This window comes from Engystomops pustulosus, chromosome 2 (assembly GCF_040894005.1).
Source record: "Engystomops pustulosus chromosome 2, aEngPut4.maternal, whole genome shotgun sequence".
Taxonomy (NCBI): domain Eukaryota; kingdom Metazoa; phylum Chordata; class Amphibia; order Anura; family Leptodactylidae; genus Engystomops; species Engystomops pustulosus.
In genome coordinates this window covers 191,269,293-191,288,347 of record NC_092412.1, presented here as the reverse complement: position 1 = coordinate 191,288,347, position 19,055 = coordinate 191,269,293, and the positions used below count along the sequence as shown (strand labels likewise).

The following is a 19,055-nucleotide window of genomic DNA, read 5'->3' as shown; positions in this document are numbered from 1 at the left end:
AAGAGAAACTGGTCAGATTTAAAAAAAAATGGTCTGAGCCTTAACATGCAAACTGGCTGCGTCCTTAAAGAGGACCTTTCACCACCCCAAACTTATTAGATCTAACATACCACAATGTAGGGTCTTGCACACTGATTCAGGGGCAATTAGAATTTTTCTCATAGTTCCCTCCGTTGCTAAGATATGAATCCGGTTTCTGACCATTCAATCTTCGGTATCGTCAGAGAGGAGTTGCAGCACGGGTCGGGGAGTGTCAATATGTTGATCTCTGCACTCTGCACTGCTAGGTGTGCGCAGCTGCTCGGCTCCGCTCAGCACATGGTACATAGCAGCTCCTCCTCTCTGACAATACAGAATCAAGACCCTACATTCAGGTATTCAATGTCTGACATCAGCCTAATGCCTTCCTAACCCACAGCCAAATGTTGATTGATTTAACATGATGACTACATGACTAGATGAAGCTGCTCCATGCCCATGCGACTTGTTAAAGGGGTTTCCCATCGGGCATTCACGTTTAATTTAATTCATTTGCCATATGTGAACATTTCTTCAATTGTTGATGTTATTAAAAAACATGTTCCTTTGTGAAGATAATTCTCATAACTGTGGGCATGCTGTCAGTTAGAAAAGAGATGGCTTCCTCAGATACGATCACCCCACACTCGGCAGCAGTGGCCAGACATGCGCTATTGAGTCCTGCCTGACCACCTGGATTCAGCAATCATTACCACAGGACGGCTGAGGGACATGCAGTAACTCCCGGACATTTCATATACAAAAACATTTTGTTTCTTTGTGCAATCACTACAGGAGAGGTGGTCGTATCCAAGGAGTCAGTCTTGTTTCTAAGCGACCATATCACTACATTTATGAGAAATTATCTTCACACAGGTAAAAATGTTTTAATAATATCTAATTGTAGATATGTATATATATATATATGGAAGATTAATGAAACGGGCTGTGAATGCCTAGACGAGAATACCCCCTTTAAGTTTAGAACTTCCCTTTTCCAAAATCTTCATATAAATCAACATATATGGAGTAGTATCATACCTGGAGCAATTTTGCCATCCTGGGCAGCTGGGCCATCTTTCAATACATTCTTCACCTGCAGAAACTCATCTGGTCGGTCTCCTCCAATTATGGTAAAACCAAACCCCATGGAGCTCTTCTTAAGAGATGTGCGCAGAATTGCTCCCTTTAAAAGTGCTGGATCTCTAGTGAATGAAGATTGGTCTGTTTCTAAAGAGGACAAATAAAACGACTGATCAATAGAAGAAGAAAGGATGCAACAACTATATCTATGTGACCTTTCACCATTGAATACATACCTGCAATTAAAACTCCCTCAGATGGAGGCAAACTCAATTGTCCAAGCTGTTTCCTTCTTTTGGCTTCTAAAACCGGGTTCTCAAACTGGGTTTTCTGATTAATATGGCTAAAAAAATAAATAAAATAAATACTAACATAAGACAATAGTATCACTAAGAAAACATGGTCCTTAATAAGTTTTACAAAATTTTACAAAATGTATTTAAAAAATATAAAATTACATAATTTGTTAAAAATCGATTTTGTTAATCCAGTGAAAGGTGTAGAACGATAAAAAAAAATAAAAAGATCTTTAAAAGCAGCTTTCAAATTCAGGTACTGTATATACTTGAGTATAAGCCAACCCGAGTATAAGCCGAGGCACCCAATTTTGCCACAAAAAAACCCGGAAGACTTATTGACTCAAGTGTAAGTCTACAGTGGAAAATGCAGAAACTAATCTTTAATAAAATGTCCAGCAGAGGCCCCTCTAAAAGGAAATGTCCAGCAGAGGCCCCTCTAAAAGGAAATGTCCAGCAGAGGCCCCTCTAAAAGGAAATGTCCAGCAGAGGCCCCTCTAAAAGGAAATGTCCAGCAGAGGCCCCTCTAAAAGGAAATATCCAGCAGATGCCCCTCTAAAAGGAAATATCCAGCAGAGCCCCCTCTAAAAGGAAATGTCCAGCAGAGCCCCCTCTAAAATGAAATGTCCAGCAGAGGCCCCTCTAAAAGGAAATGTCCAGCAGAGGCCCCTCTAAAAGGAAATATCCAGCAGAGGCCCCTCTAAAAGGAAATATCCAGCAGAGCCCCCTCTAAAAGGAAATGTCCAGCAGAGCCCCGTCTAAAAGGAAATGTCCAGCAGAGCCCCCTCTAAAATGAAATGTCCAGCAGAGCCCCCTCTAAAATGAAATGTCCAGCAGAGCCCCCTCTAAAATGAAATGTCCAGCAGAGCCCCCTCTAAAAGGAAATGTCCAGCAGAGCCCCCTCTAAAAGGAAATGTCCAGCAGAGCCCCCTCTAAAATGAATTGTCCAGTAGAGCCCCCTCTAAAAAGAAATGTCCAGCAGAGCTCCCTTTTAAAAGAAATGTCCAGCAGAGCTCCCGTTTAGCAAAAAATGACCAGCAGTGTCTGCCTATTGAAGTCACGCCTTGACGTCACGCCGTGTGTGCACACAGGCAGAGAGGATAGACCTGCCTCTGCCCGCACTGCAAGGACGGTGGAAAATGCGTGGAGAAGAACACGCCATGGTTGAGCGGCGGAGGTGAGTGCTAAGGTATTTTTTAATATACTCGAGTATAAGCCAAAAGCGGCTTTTTCAGCACAAAAATTGTGCTGAAAAACTTGACTTTTATACTTGACTTATATACACCATGTTTTATGTGTTTATTTTGTTGCTATTGCTTTTATTATGTGCCAAATATGACTTAACAGGGCTTCATAAAAAAAGTCTCAATTTCTTTTGTGAGATTTTTCTCACACTGAATATAAGCTGTATTTTTTTCTTCTGTGCAAAGAAATTTGAAAAGAATTTGTGTTTATAACAAATTGGGAAAGAACAGATAAGTACACACCGCATTTCTATGTACAATACAAAAGCAGTGAATGAGAGAAGTATCTACGCAAGACATGCCTAGCAATGTTTCTAATATAAAGCTATGAAACAAATTATTTTCAGCCCATAATTGATCCTACAATAATAAAAACAGCTCCTGCTGTTTCAATCTAATGCAAATCCACCATCAAAATCAAGCAGATAAACTAGGGGCACTTACCAATGGATCGAGGGACAGTAATTGTGGTAATCTTTTTATATTTGTTGTCCATGGCCTCCTTTCTTCTAGAATCAACTTTTATAATTATACTACTGAACCAGAAAGGCTCTAGGGGCATAACCAGAGCCCCTTCATGCTACAGCTTCACAGGCTGTTACACTGTCACGCCCTCTCCACTGCCCCCTCAGTACTCCTTCCCCCTGCCTCTGTCTGATGTAATTTCAAGTTTCAGCACACAGTGCGAGGGGGACATGCTCCTGCACAGTGTAAGCTAAAGCACAGCGGGGCTCTGGTAAAGCCCCCAGATCCCTTCTGTATAATTAGCATTAATTTAAAAGTTGCTTTTAGAAGAAAGGAGGCCATGGATAACAAATATAAGATGACTAGCTGTAGTTCACGGCTGTGCCTGGGATAGTAAATAACTGCTCTTAGCTATAACAAAATAGAAAGGGTTAACAAAAAATATTTTAAATGCATCTCTCTCTCTCTGACTGTTTCCCTATCTGTCTGTGACTGCCTCTGAACGTGTCTGTCCATTTCGGTCTGTGACTGCCTCTGAACGTGTCTGTCCATTTCGGTCTGTGACTGCCTCTGAACGTGTCCGTCCATTTCTGTCTCTAACTGTGTCGGTCTCTCTCAGTCTGTCTGTTATTTACTATCTCTGTCTCTGCCTCTGTCTCAGACTGGCTGTCTCTGACTGTCTTTATTTATCAGAAGTGTCAGAGCACAACTGTTCTAGTTGCCCATGGCAACAAATCACAGCTCAAGTTTCATTTTCCCACAGCTGTTCTCTGATTGGTTTCCATGTGCAACCGGAACAGTTTTACCTCAGACATTTCTGATAAATCTCCCCCTCTCTGTGGCAAAATCACAACCAATCAAAGCTCATCTTCTAACGGCCACATAGCAGGCAGCAGGCAGTGGCACCTGTACATGGTGGTTAATAAGTGTATTCAGGAATGAGCAAGGTGGACATTTCAGCTCAAATGCTAGTTTATGGCGTTTCCTAAGTCACAGAGTACGGCTGTGCAAGATTTGGTGATTGTAAACGCGATGGACAGATTCCTTTAGTGGACAGACATACATACATACATACATACATACACACACACACACACACACACATATTTATACACTCAACTTTACATATTAGGTTACCAAAGTCATAGTGCCTGGGTCTATGAGTAGATGCCCTTAGTTTATCATGCTTGAATTTGATGGTAGATTGAAGTATTTCATTTATAAAACTACAATTAATACAACTACTACAATTTTCAGAAGAATACAAGTATAGGCTGTCCTTCCTTTAGGTTTGTTCTCAAAGGGAATCTACCATCAAAATCAAACTTGATAAACAAGAAACACTTACTTAGTAATTTTCTTATTCTTATACTTGTTATCTATTGCCTCCTTTATTCAAAAATAAACATTTACAATTATGCTAATGAGCCGTACAAGCTACCCTAGCCCTGCAGTCATCCGCCTGTTATACAGCTTCTGCCCCAGTACAGTTTTCACCTATCTTTATGTTGATGTGAGTTCTCTGGACACCGCTACTGTATAGTTGTGATGACCAGTGAAGCTCTGTGGACCTCCGGACAACTCCTTCAAAAAGATGTGGCACCACCGGACCTCTTTCCCCCAGCGATCACAAGTGAAGCCCCCTGGATGCAGGTAACTTACTGTACTTTAGCCCCAGGCTGCAATGTGTGTAAAATGTCAGACATACATAAAAACAATTAGGCAGCACCTACGTAAAAACAACCCATGATGCTCCTTACAACACTTATGAAGAAAGCGCACCTGCTCATACATACAAACACAAAACTAACTTTAATCCTAAAGCAGTTATCCACTTTGGAATGGAGGTATATTAATGTAAATGGAAAAAAATCATGTTAGATAAATGCACCATACAAAACATTTAACCTGATCTACATTTTTTTAGTAAACCAACAAATAATTAGTAGCTTTTGTTCACCCAATTCCTCCCATGTTTATCAGACGCGCCACCAAAAGCTGTGAATTGATGTAGCGAGCGCATTTGCTCCGCTACACTGTGACGCTCAGACTCCTACTTCACAAAGCTGTCACCATGACTCGCACTCTCAAATTAAGAAGCCTCCCCAGATATTTCTACCAGGGAATTACTAGTGCAATTACACATTTAGCAATTCTTGACTAATGTTCTACCCTTAATGAGTCAGTAGATCATTAACTCCTTGATGAACACAGGATACTGCTAAGAAGATAAATGCACTCTGCTTTCTCCATTACAGTAATTATATATAAGAAGAATCCATTTCAGTCCCCCACATCTTCAGTGGAAGGACTAAAAATGCTTTGATTGTCATTCAACTGACAGCTATACCACAAACATTACCTTTCTTGAGAACATAACAATCTGGCTTGTTGAAAAACAGATAGCACAATCTATTCCCCAAAGTCTTCTTCCTCTGGGCAGAAATTAAGAAATATGAAGTTGTTGGCAAGTCCTGTCAAAATTGTCAGGTTTAACAATATCTAATGAGCATGAACCTAGAGGGGAATCTGTCATTAAACTTTGGGGGCACTAAACAACCGGCAAACCCTTTGAAGAGAACTTGCCCGTTCGATTTGGAACACTGAACCACCCACAGGACCTTATAACATAGCCTTGACAGCAAATTGGGACACTAAACCATTGGTTTAGCATCCCAAATCACACAGGTTCTATTTGAGTAAATTTTGTTTTTCACAAATGTTTTTGCTTCTATGGTGAAAAGCTATCCAATTTTTCAATATATTTTCTGTCTCAATTCCTCTTGGATTTTAGAACTCTGCTTTCTGTCATTCATCATTTATTTTCAGTGGATATAAAAAAACAGTATTTGGTCATGAGGGTCACCCACAGAACAATTGTTAGGTCACAGCACAGTGAACAAAGCACGCCTCCTAAAATAAGCTCTGCATACAACACCTGACCATGGACAGGTTTTAAGCCAATTGAAGCTAGCAATAAGCATCAAGACGAGATTAATACAGCAATATAATAGCAAATATAAAAGCCTTTCATCATAAAATCCCGGAAAACCATCTACAGGAAAGGGCAACTAGCAACCAAAGGAATCTTTCCAACTACAGGCTTCAAGACAAAGGGAAGGATCGTTTTCAACAGAACGAAACGGAAATCAGGGTAACAACTGTCAAATACAGCTCCCTCTAGTGGTGCATGGAAGCAGGGATTTTATTTATCAGTGCTTTAGGGTAGTAGGGGAGTAGTAACTTCTTTCATAACTTCAAAAAACAGAGTATCTACTACTATATACAGTATATAGTGGGAAAAATCAGCACAAGGATATCAAAAAGATGTCTAGTCTACCAAGTCTTAGAATAGGTTTCCAAAGTTTGACATTAAAAGAGCCTAAATAATGGAGGAAACCCATACACTCAAAACTTTAAAAGTTTTTTTGAATCTGTCACCTCATACAAGGATTTAGGGGTTTCATCGGTACCATCACACAATAATAAATAAATTATTTCATTAATAAATGATTTCCAGAAAGCACTGAAAATCACGAGTCTGATCAGTTCCCACAGACTTCTCTTGGAGTCAGATTTTGTGTGAGGGTCAGTAACAAAGAGCATATCATTATTTGTTCTCCGTGCAATAAATTCTGCACATTTAATTCCTGTCCCAGGTGTCTGAGAAACAGCAGGAAATTACAGCTTCTCACTGTGCTGTCTGCTCCGAGAGGCTTCTCTCAGAGGTAGTTAAATATTCATACACAGGATACAAAGACAACCCCATCAAACACCTCAGCCAATTCAGTATTAGTCCGACAACCAAGCCGCAGGCAATGGGTATTACAGTGCAGAATTTTAAGCTATTTTCTGCAATTTTATGTGCTGCGACACTTTATTAAGAAAAAGTTATAAAATTATTTTAATTGCAGATGGATAGAGAAGCTCAGTCATGAAGTGAAAAAAAAGAAAGACTCTATACACAACATTATATTTAGGATCCATATCTTTGTAATTGTGACAATTCCGTATGAGGATATGCATACAGATCTATAAATATTATAATACAGGGCAGGGCACAACACGGAGCCTAATTTTGTAAAGTGTAACTAACCTTTATTGTGTTGCGTTATCCAGACTACTCAACGAAATTAGCAATATAAATTTTCGAAATTTTAATTCTGGTACAGCACCTGCACCCCAATATCTTCTTCATGTCAAACACTGCACCCCCACATTTATCCACCCTTCTTTCTCTCAGACTACACCTCTGTGTCCTCCTCTTTCTCATCCCTATGTCCCACATTTCCTCCAGCCTACACCCCAAGCGATGGTGCAATGTGTTGATGTTAAGCCTGCCCTGCAGGTTTGCGCCAGTTATACTGAGAGGATTTGACCTTTTACTATTTCTGACACCAGACCATGTGGACTGATGTTCTGGTGGGCTGTCACTGCCACAGCCCACTCAGTGGACCAGCACGGCCCACATCTTACCCCCCCCCCCCACCTTTGATTAGGTATTTGCTAGATGGCTGGAGATGTCCGTAACAACACCGTAGGGGACATGGTATTTTTTTGTGGATGTAGATGGGGATACAGGATTGGTGAGGATGTATCCATATAAGTGTGTGTGCTGCCATGTGGCGAAACATGAGCTGGTATGCCTTTTCCCAATTCCTCTTGATGGATATTATGCCTATATCGGAATAACTTGTCATCACAAGGCTTTCTTTCCTTTTTTAATCATTGGTTGTGCAACGTCCTCCCAACTTTTGTGTGAGAACAGCTGGATTCCCATGGTATCTGAGTGGCAGGCTTGATATGGCCCTAGCGCTAGTCTTGGTATAGGTAGCTTGGTTCAGTTAAACAGGTCTCTTCCACATTGGGCAGGGGCAGTGAGGGGATGCAAGAAGAGGGGGAGGCTCGATATAATGAATATTCCTCCTGAAGAACTTCTGGTGCACTTGTAGTGAAGGGATCCATGTGGTGAAAGAGCTCATGATGGTAGCGGCAGACAGGGTTGATGAACATAAAAGTAAATCTCTTTATTCCATAGATTTCCAACACAGCAATGGGTAACAGGCAGAGATAGAAAGGTCCTTCCTGCTTGGCCTACGAGGTAGCTGGTGGTGTGATGTAGGCTGGAGATAGCTTTCAACCTTACAGCCCGACAAGTATGCAGTTCTTTTATTGTTTAAGGCCTTTTTTAAAACCCACAACTTTGTGAGTATTTCAAATAAAAAAGTTTTTATTGGTTCAAAAACTGTGTTGCACTATTGCCCTCTATTTTCCTTTTGGGAGAAAGTCGGCACAGTCTGGCGATAAGCGGAACTGAGAACGTAGTGGTGTAGTTTATGAGTCGGAAGATCTTTTCACTCTTACATCCTGTACTGGAGTTCTAAAGGTACTGTGTTTTTTAAATTAATCTTGCTTCATGTGGAATATTGAAGAACGTAGAAGCGGAAAACATTAATTTGTACATTTTGGACTATGTGGGACTTTTTCCCATAACTTTTCTCTACTCTTCTATTTTACATTAAGGTGCTTCAGGTGTTTATTTCTACTCTTTGCACTGGGAAAGGTAAGCCCAAACAAGAAAATAAATCCCACTACCCTCAGGCCTTTCCCTGAACAAAGGTTCAGAAGGAAAATGGAGACCACTAGGGGGAGCTGTATAAATATAGCTTCAGTAAGTTCTCTCTAGCAGCAGGAAGACATGAATATACAAATGAAAAAGAGAAATTCTCCATTTCCTACATACATGGATTAATAATTAATATGTACTACATATAATTAATATTAAAAAATTAATATGTACTACATATAAGTCAATTGTCTACATGTGTGTATTTCCGTCTGTAGAGAATACTCAAGTAACCAGTATACTATATGGGTTGTTTTGCTAATTTCCCCTAATACTACAGACTTCACCACAATTATGTAAATCACATTCTAAGTCTGTGATAGCAGAGCGTTCCTTCAAGTGTTCATAATTAAACAACATGTGGTACCATTGTTAAGCCGAGATAATTTGAATACAAAGTGATAGGAAATTAGACGCATGGAGTATGAAAAGTGATACCACTTAATGGACTCTGCTGAATATGAAGCTTTCAAAATGTGGTGAAACTTTACTCTTCTTTGACATTACCAACAGGTTCCACAAGACATGTCATACTCCCAACAATACTGATAACATTACTTATTAATTATAATTAGTGAGAAACCAATGCTAAACTGCTTATGCTAGACACTTTACTGTAATACCACTGTTTATAATGCTGTAAGTGGAGGCTGCTTCCATGGATCCAAGTCCTGTAAAGTAAATTCTAATAGAAGTAGTAGTTTAAGGGTTTTTTCTTACTTTACAGCTAATACCAACTTCCCATACAAGTCTCAAAAAACTCAATGGGAAAAGATAAATTTGCACAGATAAAATTAAAAATCCAAACTTTGTAGATAAATTGCCCAAACCTTTGCCTGTTGACTTTTTAAATTGCCCATAAACATTGGATACAACTTAGTCAACCCTAATAACTTCAGGACTGGCTGGTCGTCTATTGTCTAAGGAACCTCTAACAAATATTGTCAAAAGCTAGAAAGCAGTAAAGAAGGATCAGGTAGGTTGGAATTAATGATCTTTGTTACTACAAAGGAAAACCGGAAAAACACAATACTGTTCCCCTCTCCCCAGCCCAATAAAACTTTGCCCAATTTTATGTGCATACGGCCAGGCCAAAGCCTTCCTTAAAGCCTTTTTTTGCCAAAACAAGGACATTAGAAGCTTAAAGAAGAACCAATCCTACCAGAGGGGACACAGCCTTTCCTTTAATTAGCCAGAGGGCTCCAGTTCCATAGATGTTTATTGGGCCCGGAGCCCAAAAGGCTCATTTCGCATAAAAAAGCTAAAAGCTAAACCAATAAGACCAGACCAGCCAGAGGGGAAACACACATGCATGTGCAATCTATCAAAATCCAGCATGATAAACAAGGGCACTTCAGGCACCGTAACCTTCTTATACTTGTTGTCCATTACATGCCGTTACATGTACTGGTACCACAAGCTGTTACACTGCTTGCCTCTCCTTTTCCCTTGCTCGCTCTGCACTTCACCCCACTTTGGAGGGGGGAGGGGTTGTGCTTTTTGCACAGTGTAAGTACAGTACGGAAGGGCTCTGGTAAAGCCCCTGCAGAGCCTTTCTGGCTCATTAGGATAATTATAAAAGTTGATTTTAGAAGGAAGGAAGCCATGAATAACAAATGTAAGAAGATTTCCACAGTCACAGTGCCTAGATGTATGAATAGTTTTGATGTTAGATCATCTTTAAAGTTGCAAAGTCATAACTAAAAGAACTGTATGGACCCATTCTGTACCTTAAAGGGACTTGCCCATGAGAGATAGTTCTTACATTCTTATGTAGCATATTCTGACACATCAGTCTGTGTGTTTCTTGCTCGGTCACTTTTATAAGGTGATATTTTGATGTGACTTTTTGAATCTCTTTCAATGATATATCATAGGAATAAGCGTCAGCATGGGAAACTGATGGATTTAGATTAGAGTTAAAAAGCTGTTCACTTCAGTTCACCATCTGATCACTTTGGAGTTGCCCTATTATCAGATGGTCGACAGGAGTTCTGTGTGTCAATATCGTAATCCTGTACAAATCCTTCAAATCACTTTTGAATGAGCAACAAAAAAAAAAAAAAAAGAATTCAGCACAATGGCAAAAGTTAAGTTTATTCATCCATAAATAATATTTCAGGAAAAATATAGACCACATTTCAGATGTGCAAGATTTTCACTAGTACTTCTATGGAATCAAGCGTAAACATAGGGTTAAAATGGTATCCACTTGGGAGACTTATTGGATGAATTATTCCACAGCAGGACAGTTTAATCGGTGCTATAACTTTCTTACCATAAGAAGTCTGTGCTATATAAAAAGGAAATAAAATAGCATAGACAAAAATATTTCTGGCTACTATCCTCACAGTCTGAGGTAGTTACACATGTAATAGACAGGTCCCCAGGCTGCCAGAAACCTTTCCAAGCAAACTGGTATTTGTGTTGCTCAGTGGAAGAGGCAGGATGCTGGAAGCCGTCCCTAGCTCCAATGGATAGTGGCAGATGCGTGGGTGGTAATGTGAGCACACAACACCATGCGGGAATCTGGAATGACAAACTACCCCCTCCTTCTGCATTGGACCAAAAATATACACAGCCAAAAAGAAAAGTTCACATGACATCTTAGTTCTGTTTATTCCAGGTGAAATGTCCTCTATATTAAATTGCTCAAGGGGGCTGTAGATGGAGATGTTTCCATGGCAGCAGAAATTTTCTGGAAAATGTTGCGGTCCGTAATCCCCTCAGTATGTTAAAGGCCAAAAGGGTAGGCAAAGGGTTAAATGCCAAAGGCAACCTGTAAATGACTGCATAATATGTATGCAACCTAGTTTAATATTAATAATCATCCCATATGGGAATAAATACTTTAAGTTTCACAGGTTCCCACACAAACCAAAATGCTGCTAGGAAAATAAATGTATGCATGCATAATTTATTTGTATAATGCCATCAATGTACGCAATGTTCCTCAAGGTTGAGATAAAGCACAAACAAAGGCTTAAGTGCAGGATCCAAAGACTGATGGAAGTGGCAATTAACAGCAAGAGAACAACAGCGCCTTACCACAAAGAACTTACAGCCTGAACGTATTAACGGAAGGAGCAACAAACGTATTTCATTAGATTACAAAGCAAACACACAAATCTCTGGATACCTGGCAGCACCAAACAATGTGTAAAACTTCAGTACTAGATCTTTAAGAAGTATATTTACCAGGAAAAATCCACTGGTCCAATAATGGAGAATTCATAAAAGTGTTCATCCGAACTTTTAGCTCAGGACAGAATGTAAGTTTATGTACATTTTAAGATCATAAAATGAAACTTCATTGGTTACTTAATAGGTAAAAATGGAAACTTGTATGCTCATGCTCCCTGAAAGCGGGAGGAGGAGTAAACATTGATAGCAGCCAGTGGTTGGCTGTTTTGGTTGTTCAGGATGTTTTCCCAGTGAAGTAATTGTCCTTCTGTGGACAGCTACATCACTGGGAAAGCTGCGTCTTTCTGCAACATCCACCACCGGGGCCTAGCCTTTTCTTGGGGCCTGGAGGCAGCCTACCAGTTGGTTTTGGAGTGTGGGAAGAAACAGGAGGACCCCGGGGAAACCCATGCAAACACGGAGAGAACATACAAACTCTGGTAAAGACTTATCCGTATGTAGGCTCATTCTTAGTTCTACAACTTCTGCTACTATAATTGTTCTGTTTGTAAAATGTATACTTTGATACCTTTACTTGTATACATTGTGTGATCTCACAGCTATCTGTAAAGTACCCGGAGTCTGGGTTAGGAACAAGTTAAAATTGGGTAGGACCAGCATCTCCCAGGTGCAGCAAATTCGGTCACGGTACACTTGCTTTATATGCTGGAGCACTGGTTAGCTTTGCCGTAGTTAACGCCATCATCCTCCCCAAAGATTATATTGTCAGCTAGTCTGCAGTTATCTTGGTTCTTACGCTGTTATGATTGCAAGCTGCCAACAAAGCTCCGGAGGGGAACAAGGGCTTTTGCTAAGCTGTCATAAACACACACGTAACAAAAGCCAGTACTCATTCAGTTAGACAACTCACTCCCTGCGCACGCAGCCCTCAATGCACTCACCCGCTCTCATACACACAAATCCGACTAGATCAAAGTGCAGGGAGACCTATGTTGTGCTCTCCAACTTATAGTCAGCAGTGAACCAGACCATGATGTTCCCACAGACTAACTATTGCATCCCCACCATAAAAGTACCAGGGAAGCGGATATTATTATGAATTAATAAAATCTTATGAGACCACAGATGCAGCCAACAATGTATTTTTATGGATATCAATTTAAAATATGGAACTGAAACAAAATGTACTTCATTAAATATGTATAATATTATATTAATATATTTATGACAAAAGTATGTCATTTTTGATCGAGTCCCTCCTCAGACTGTACATTGCCACTGCAGGTTCCAGTCGGTCTAGACAGTGTTTCTATTACATTTTTTTATGTCATGCCATGGATGTCATAAAAAATTACATGCTACAGAAGTATAGAACTACAGTGAAGAGCAAAATCAAGATCATTGTGTTGTTCTATATATCCTAAAATGAGTAGAATAGAAGTACTTTTCCCTGAGTTTAAAACCTGGCTTAGTAGTTAATTTCACTTCACAATTAGATCTCTCGAAGGAAGGCGAGTATTGCTATCCTGATTACTCACCTACCCTACCTACTGTGTTCCCCTTCTGTGTGTTATTCCACTTCCCCAATGGTTCTTCCCCTTGTATCTGGTCCTATGTCTATGTTGTCCAATGTTTGATGACAATTTATGTATTAGACAGCCATAGTGATCAGTCAATACTGTTTGATTCAGAATTAAAGTTATTTAATTCCAGCACTCCAGCAGCTTTGCTTACTAGAACGATTCTATATATGACTTTCTGAGTGGACTTCATTGTACTTTTTTAAAAAAATTTCTCCGCAATAAAAATTTATATATTCTAGAGCACATAATAAAAATGTAAATGAGATAATTTTATTATAACTTAATCATGTGCCAAACCCAATTTAACTTGGACTAACTTTCTAGTGAGTGAAATCCTCCGGCAGCAGGTTGCCCAGATGAAGCCAAAGGGGTGACAATATCAGCTATAGCAAGAGAAATTGGTCATGCTAAGTTTGTGATTTCCAGAATTTTGCAACATGATAAACACATTTAAAGGGAACCTACCACCACAAATCTACCTATAAAAGGTAGATCGGGTGGTAGGTGGATCAATGGGACGTGAGGATAGCCCTTTTAAGGGCTAATCCTCACGTCCCCGCAATTTTTTGGTGACTTTTATGAAACGTTTATGCTAATTTTATTATGCGGGGCGTGGAGTAGCCGCATCTGAGGTTACACGAGGCGGCTACTCCACGTCCCGGTAGCCTCTTTTCTCCTCCTACTTACCATCTTCGGCTCGCAGCTGCTCGTAGCTGCGCGCCCTCGTCTTACGATCCTGCAGTCTGCGCATACGCAGAACAGCAGGCTCGCGCCTGTGCAGCCCCGGCTTCGGAGCAGTGACCGCGCAGGCACTCGTAGCTGCGCGCCCTCGTCTGCGCAGTCACTGCTCCGAAGCCGGGGCTGCACAGGCGCGAGCCTGCTGTTCTGCGCATGCGCAGACTGCAGGATCGTCGGACGAGGGCGCGCAGCTACGAACAGCTGCGCGCCCTTGTCCAACGATCCGGCAGTCTGCACCGGTGAGATGGTGAGTAGGAGGGGTAAAGTGGCTACCGGGGCGTGGAGTAGCCGCCTCGTGTAACCTAAGATGCGGCTACTCCACGCCCCAGTAGCCGCATAATAAAAATTAGCATAGACGTTTCATAAAAGTTACCAAAAAATTGCGGGGACGTGAGGATTAGCCCTTAAAAGGGCTATCCTCACGTCCCATTTATCCACCTACCACCCGATCTACCTTTATAGGTAGATTTGTGGTGGTAGGTGCCCTTTAAGTCCCCCAAGAAGGCTAGTCATCCTTGAAAGACAAATGTAAGAGAACACAGGATAATGCAGAGAATCTCCATGGGTAATAGTTTCAACCTTTATGGGTTAACCTAACAGAGGGAATGCTGGGAGGGATATTTCATCCCCTACATCAGAGCGAGGTTGGTTTAGTGGTGGTACAGTGAAGTTCTCCCAAATGGGTATTTTATGCTATAGTGTACTGTATTAGCATAACCAGTGGTGATGTGCAATTATTATTGGTAGTGTGAACAAAATTAAAGTGTTATTTCCATTTTGGCAAATTAAGGTTATTGTTTGTATGTGTCTGTATCAATTTTGCATTGCTTACTGTCAGTCTATAGGAAGTTTCTATGTTTACTTCCAGTGTACAGAAATCTATCCATGGTCAGCACGTGGTGGAGCTCGTTAGTATCACAGAGAGTAATCAGAGCTGTGTGTTCTAACGAGCCGCTCACCTGTATGACCATGGATATCTGTTCACAGGAAGTAAACATAGATGCTTTCTATAGAAGGAAAGTAATCAGAGACCCAGAAAACCATGAGGAATTGATACAAAAAGTATATTGGAAAATTGTATGACTTTTCATTATTTAAACCATGACATTTATTTGCTGAAATGGGAATACCCACTTAACCCGCGAAGAAGACGTTCCTGAAGCGTAGGGGGGAGTATGAAGCGTGCTCACAGGCTGAGCCCTCTTCATACTCACCGGGTGTTTGCTGGACAATGGAGCAAACACCCATCACTAACATCCGCAAAGCCAGCGGGGAGAGGGTGCCGCCGTCTTGGCTCGGAATGTAGCTCCCCAGTGGGGAGCAGTGATTCGATGCCATGACAGCCTTGGGTCACACAAAGACCCAAGGCTGTCATGTTTTAGGCTATTACAATGTGCGATTTGCAATTATGGTATCTCCTTGATCGTACTGACCAAAAGAATAAAGTAGACATGTCATTTGGGGCGCTCAGTGAAATCCGTAAAATCCAAGCCCACAAGAAAATGGCGCAAATGCGTTTTTTCATCAATTTCACTACATTCAGATTTTTTTCCCCGCTTCCCAGTATCTGACATTGAATATTAAAAACCGTCACTATGGATTGCAATTTGTTATGCAGAAAACAAACCCTCACACAGCTCTGTACATGAAAAAATAAAGAAGTTATAGGTTTTTCAAGGTGAGGACTGAAAAATGAAAACGCAAAAAACAAAAAAGGGCCTGGTTCTTAAGGGGTTAAGCACCAATTTATTTACCTTTTTTTTAACAGCAAGCAGTTCCTTTTTTTTGGAATAGTTGTATGAGAATAGTTACTTATACTTCCACTAACTATTTCTAGTACCGGTACATTAAAAAAATTATGACCCAACATATATGCATATACAAGCATGTGCATGTTACCATCGCCAACTGCAGTCTCTCTCTACCCAGAGGACACAGCTAAACCTGAATTCATAAAGGGAACAGTCTGTGACCTTTAAATATGCCACAACTGTCTCTTAATTTCAGAGCACCGCAATAAAGACAAAGCCTAAGGTAAAACTAATGCTAATGGACTCTCAAAGTGCATTAACAGAAAATCCCACTTAATGTTTGCCTGGAACGATTTAGAACTTCACCCTGTTCAGTGCGGAGAGATTTTTACTTTTATATTTCACTTTAATGCTATTTGACGGAATGAAGGAGTTAATCCGAGGCTACAGTATGCAATAGCTAAATGGTATTACAAATGATAAATGAACGCACCGAGTGGCATATAAGTCGATAGCTTCATTAGTTAATATAGTGCTACTGTAAGGGTTGCTGCCCTCCTCCCTTGTCAAAGTAAAGGATCAGCAATGCTGAACATACAGTGAATTAGAGGCCGCTGTTCATTAATTCCTCACACTCCACTAATTTTTGTGTCTTTTGACCTCACTACATTAGCTTGGTACAACATATAGGGAATGCGCTGGGTGTTTAAGGTGAGGCTTGCTCGGTAAAGTCACTGCAAAGAATTATATTAGAAGCAAAGGATTGTGACATATGCAGAATGTAAATCACACAACCCCCTTTATAATCTCATAACCCCTTTTTATGGTCTACAGAAGCTCTATGGAGAGGTGAGGGAGTACTAATTAACAATATTGGGCAAATTACAGTTAAAACCTACAGGGGGGAACTATTAGAAAATGCAGTACACTTCATATAAAGGACATAAATAGTGTTAGCCCTAAAGCCCAATGTACTGTATATTAACCCCTTCAGGACTTTTTTGGCCTTTAGGACACAGCCGTTTTTTAACTTTTTTCACATTTAATTCTAAATGTCATAACTTTTTTACTTTTCCATGTATGCTCATCTCCCTATTCAGAGGATACCTAGAAAACTCTCCCAAGCACCAAAAACAAACCAGGAAAAAATAAAATGTGCTTCTTTGTTAAAAAAAATGCATTTTAAGGAAATGTACCATCAAAGTCAAGCATGATAGACCAGGGATACCAACTCATAGATCCAGGCACCATGACTGTGGTCATCTGCTTATATTTGTTATCCATGGCCTCCAGAGCCTCTCTGTTCTGCGGATTCATAGGCTGTTACATGGTCTCCCCTTCTGCTCCCTTACTTCACCCCTCCCTCTGTCTAATGTAATCTCAGTACAGCAGAGGAAATTTCAGCACACAGTGTAACAGCTTATGATTAACTGTAGCACAGAATGGCTATGGTAACACTCCCCAGAGCCCTACAGGCACATAAGCAGATTTTTTAAAGTTAATTTTTAGTAGAAGGAAGCAGGCTTTGGATAACAAATATAAGAACATTACCATGGTCACAGGGCCTGGATCTTTGAGTAAGTGTCCATGTTATCATGATTGATATTGATTGACATTTGCTTTAAATAAACAGAAAATATGGAATTTCGAAAATTACAAACCCACATGGAATTGAATGTGAATGGAACAACATTATGCAAAGAGAGGCTGAAGCAAAACTAGAATTACTTACTCAACATAGTATGTCCCATATTGTGGGTCCTCTATCTTCTCCCAGCCATATGGAAGCTCTGAAAAAGAAACGTGAATAATGATGCCTGGGATACTGCTCTAAACACCTGCAGTGTAACAGATACCACAATTCTGTGTGTACACTTAGGGACAGTTGTCTCGCCATCTCTCATGAAAGAACAACAGCTGCTTGAAGAAACTTCAAGGTGAATTCAGCCAGCTGACACCCTCAATCACCCAAGAAACATGAAAGATGGTGAGGAGGATATCAATGTCCTCTAAAGATACACAGCAGAAATTAGGAATCCATCGCAGGATGAAGGAAGTGCCAATAAAGGCAATATCAATCGCTTCCCGTCTGTGATATCTAGGTGCATTGGGATGGAAGGAGTGATACATCAGCCACCTACGGAAGGGTAAATATATGCTGGATACATTGCAGGGCAGACCTCTCTGTGATCTTAAGTGACTGTAAGAAGAAAAACAGCTTGTTTGTTGCGGATGGAACAGCGAGCTAACAAGCGGCGTCGGGAGCGTTAGATCGACTGCTACTAATTATTAAATACAGATAAGCAGAATGTGACACGGAGCCTGCTGGCTGAGCACACTGAATCATCATGTTCTACAGAGCTTTGAAGATTTCTCCCTCCCGATACTTTGGGTCGTCGTTACTTAAATGTACATGATGTTCTCGCACAGCTGGGCGGGAATGCTAATTCTGTGAGGGAAATTACATCAGCTTTGACTAGCAGTAGGTCGTACAGCTGTGTTATCACCTCACATTGTTTGTGGATGGAAATTGGCCTATTCCAAGCTTAATTATTTCATCTTCATTATTTAATTTAGGACAACAAAAAAAATAACATGAAGGAATAAGTCTTGTGACCTTAAATGTCCAAATCTATTGCCATCTTTGTAAGTGAGAAGTGATGGGGTTATGAAGAGAGTCTGCACATAATGGTTAAAAGTGTTTTCAGGGTAAAGATAATGATGACCTATCTGCAGGATGTCATTAATATCAAAGAGGGGGAAATATAGGAGCAGGGGTCCGAAAATCCAGACCCTACCCATCAGTTGATGCCAGCAGGCACCTGGTAGGAGTGGCCAGTGCTACGGAATAATAATAATTCTTTATTTATATAGCGCACACAGATTACGCAGCGCTGCACAAAGCTTGTCAAATTGGTCCCTGTCCCCATCGGGCTCACAATCTAAATAACCTAACAGTATGTTTTAGGAAACTGTTATTTATGGCCTTTAGTTGTTCAATATCCTTATCCTACAACAACGTTTTAATATAATATCACAGATCAAAAACTTATATTACAAGCCAAGATTTGCAGTATGAGGTGGCTTCCTATGTGCAGTTTCCTGCT

The 19,055-nt window shown here is 40.5% G+C and overlaps 1 protein-coding gene across 2 annotated transcripts in view; it reads right to left on the bottom strand.

The window, feature by feature from the left end:
- Positions 1–19,055, bottom strand: part of MAGI3 (membrane associated guanylate kinase, WW and PDZ domain containing 3) — a 176,936-nt gene that overhangs the window by 43,815 nt on the left and 114,066 nt on the right. For both annotated transcript variants that reach the window (XM_072137627.1, XM_072137628.1), the window contains exons 7-9: positions 17,681–17,738; positions 1,338–1,444; positions 1,060–1,248 (exon numbers count right to left, since the gene is read on the bottom strand). In XM_072137627.1, the coding sequence (XP_071993728.1) occupies positions 1,060–1,248; positions 1,338–1,444; positions 17,681–17,738 (354 nt within the window). The remainder of the gene's footprint in view (positions 1–1,059; positions 1,249–1,337; positions 1,445–17,680; positions 17,739–19,055) is intronic.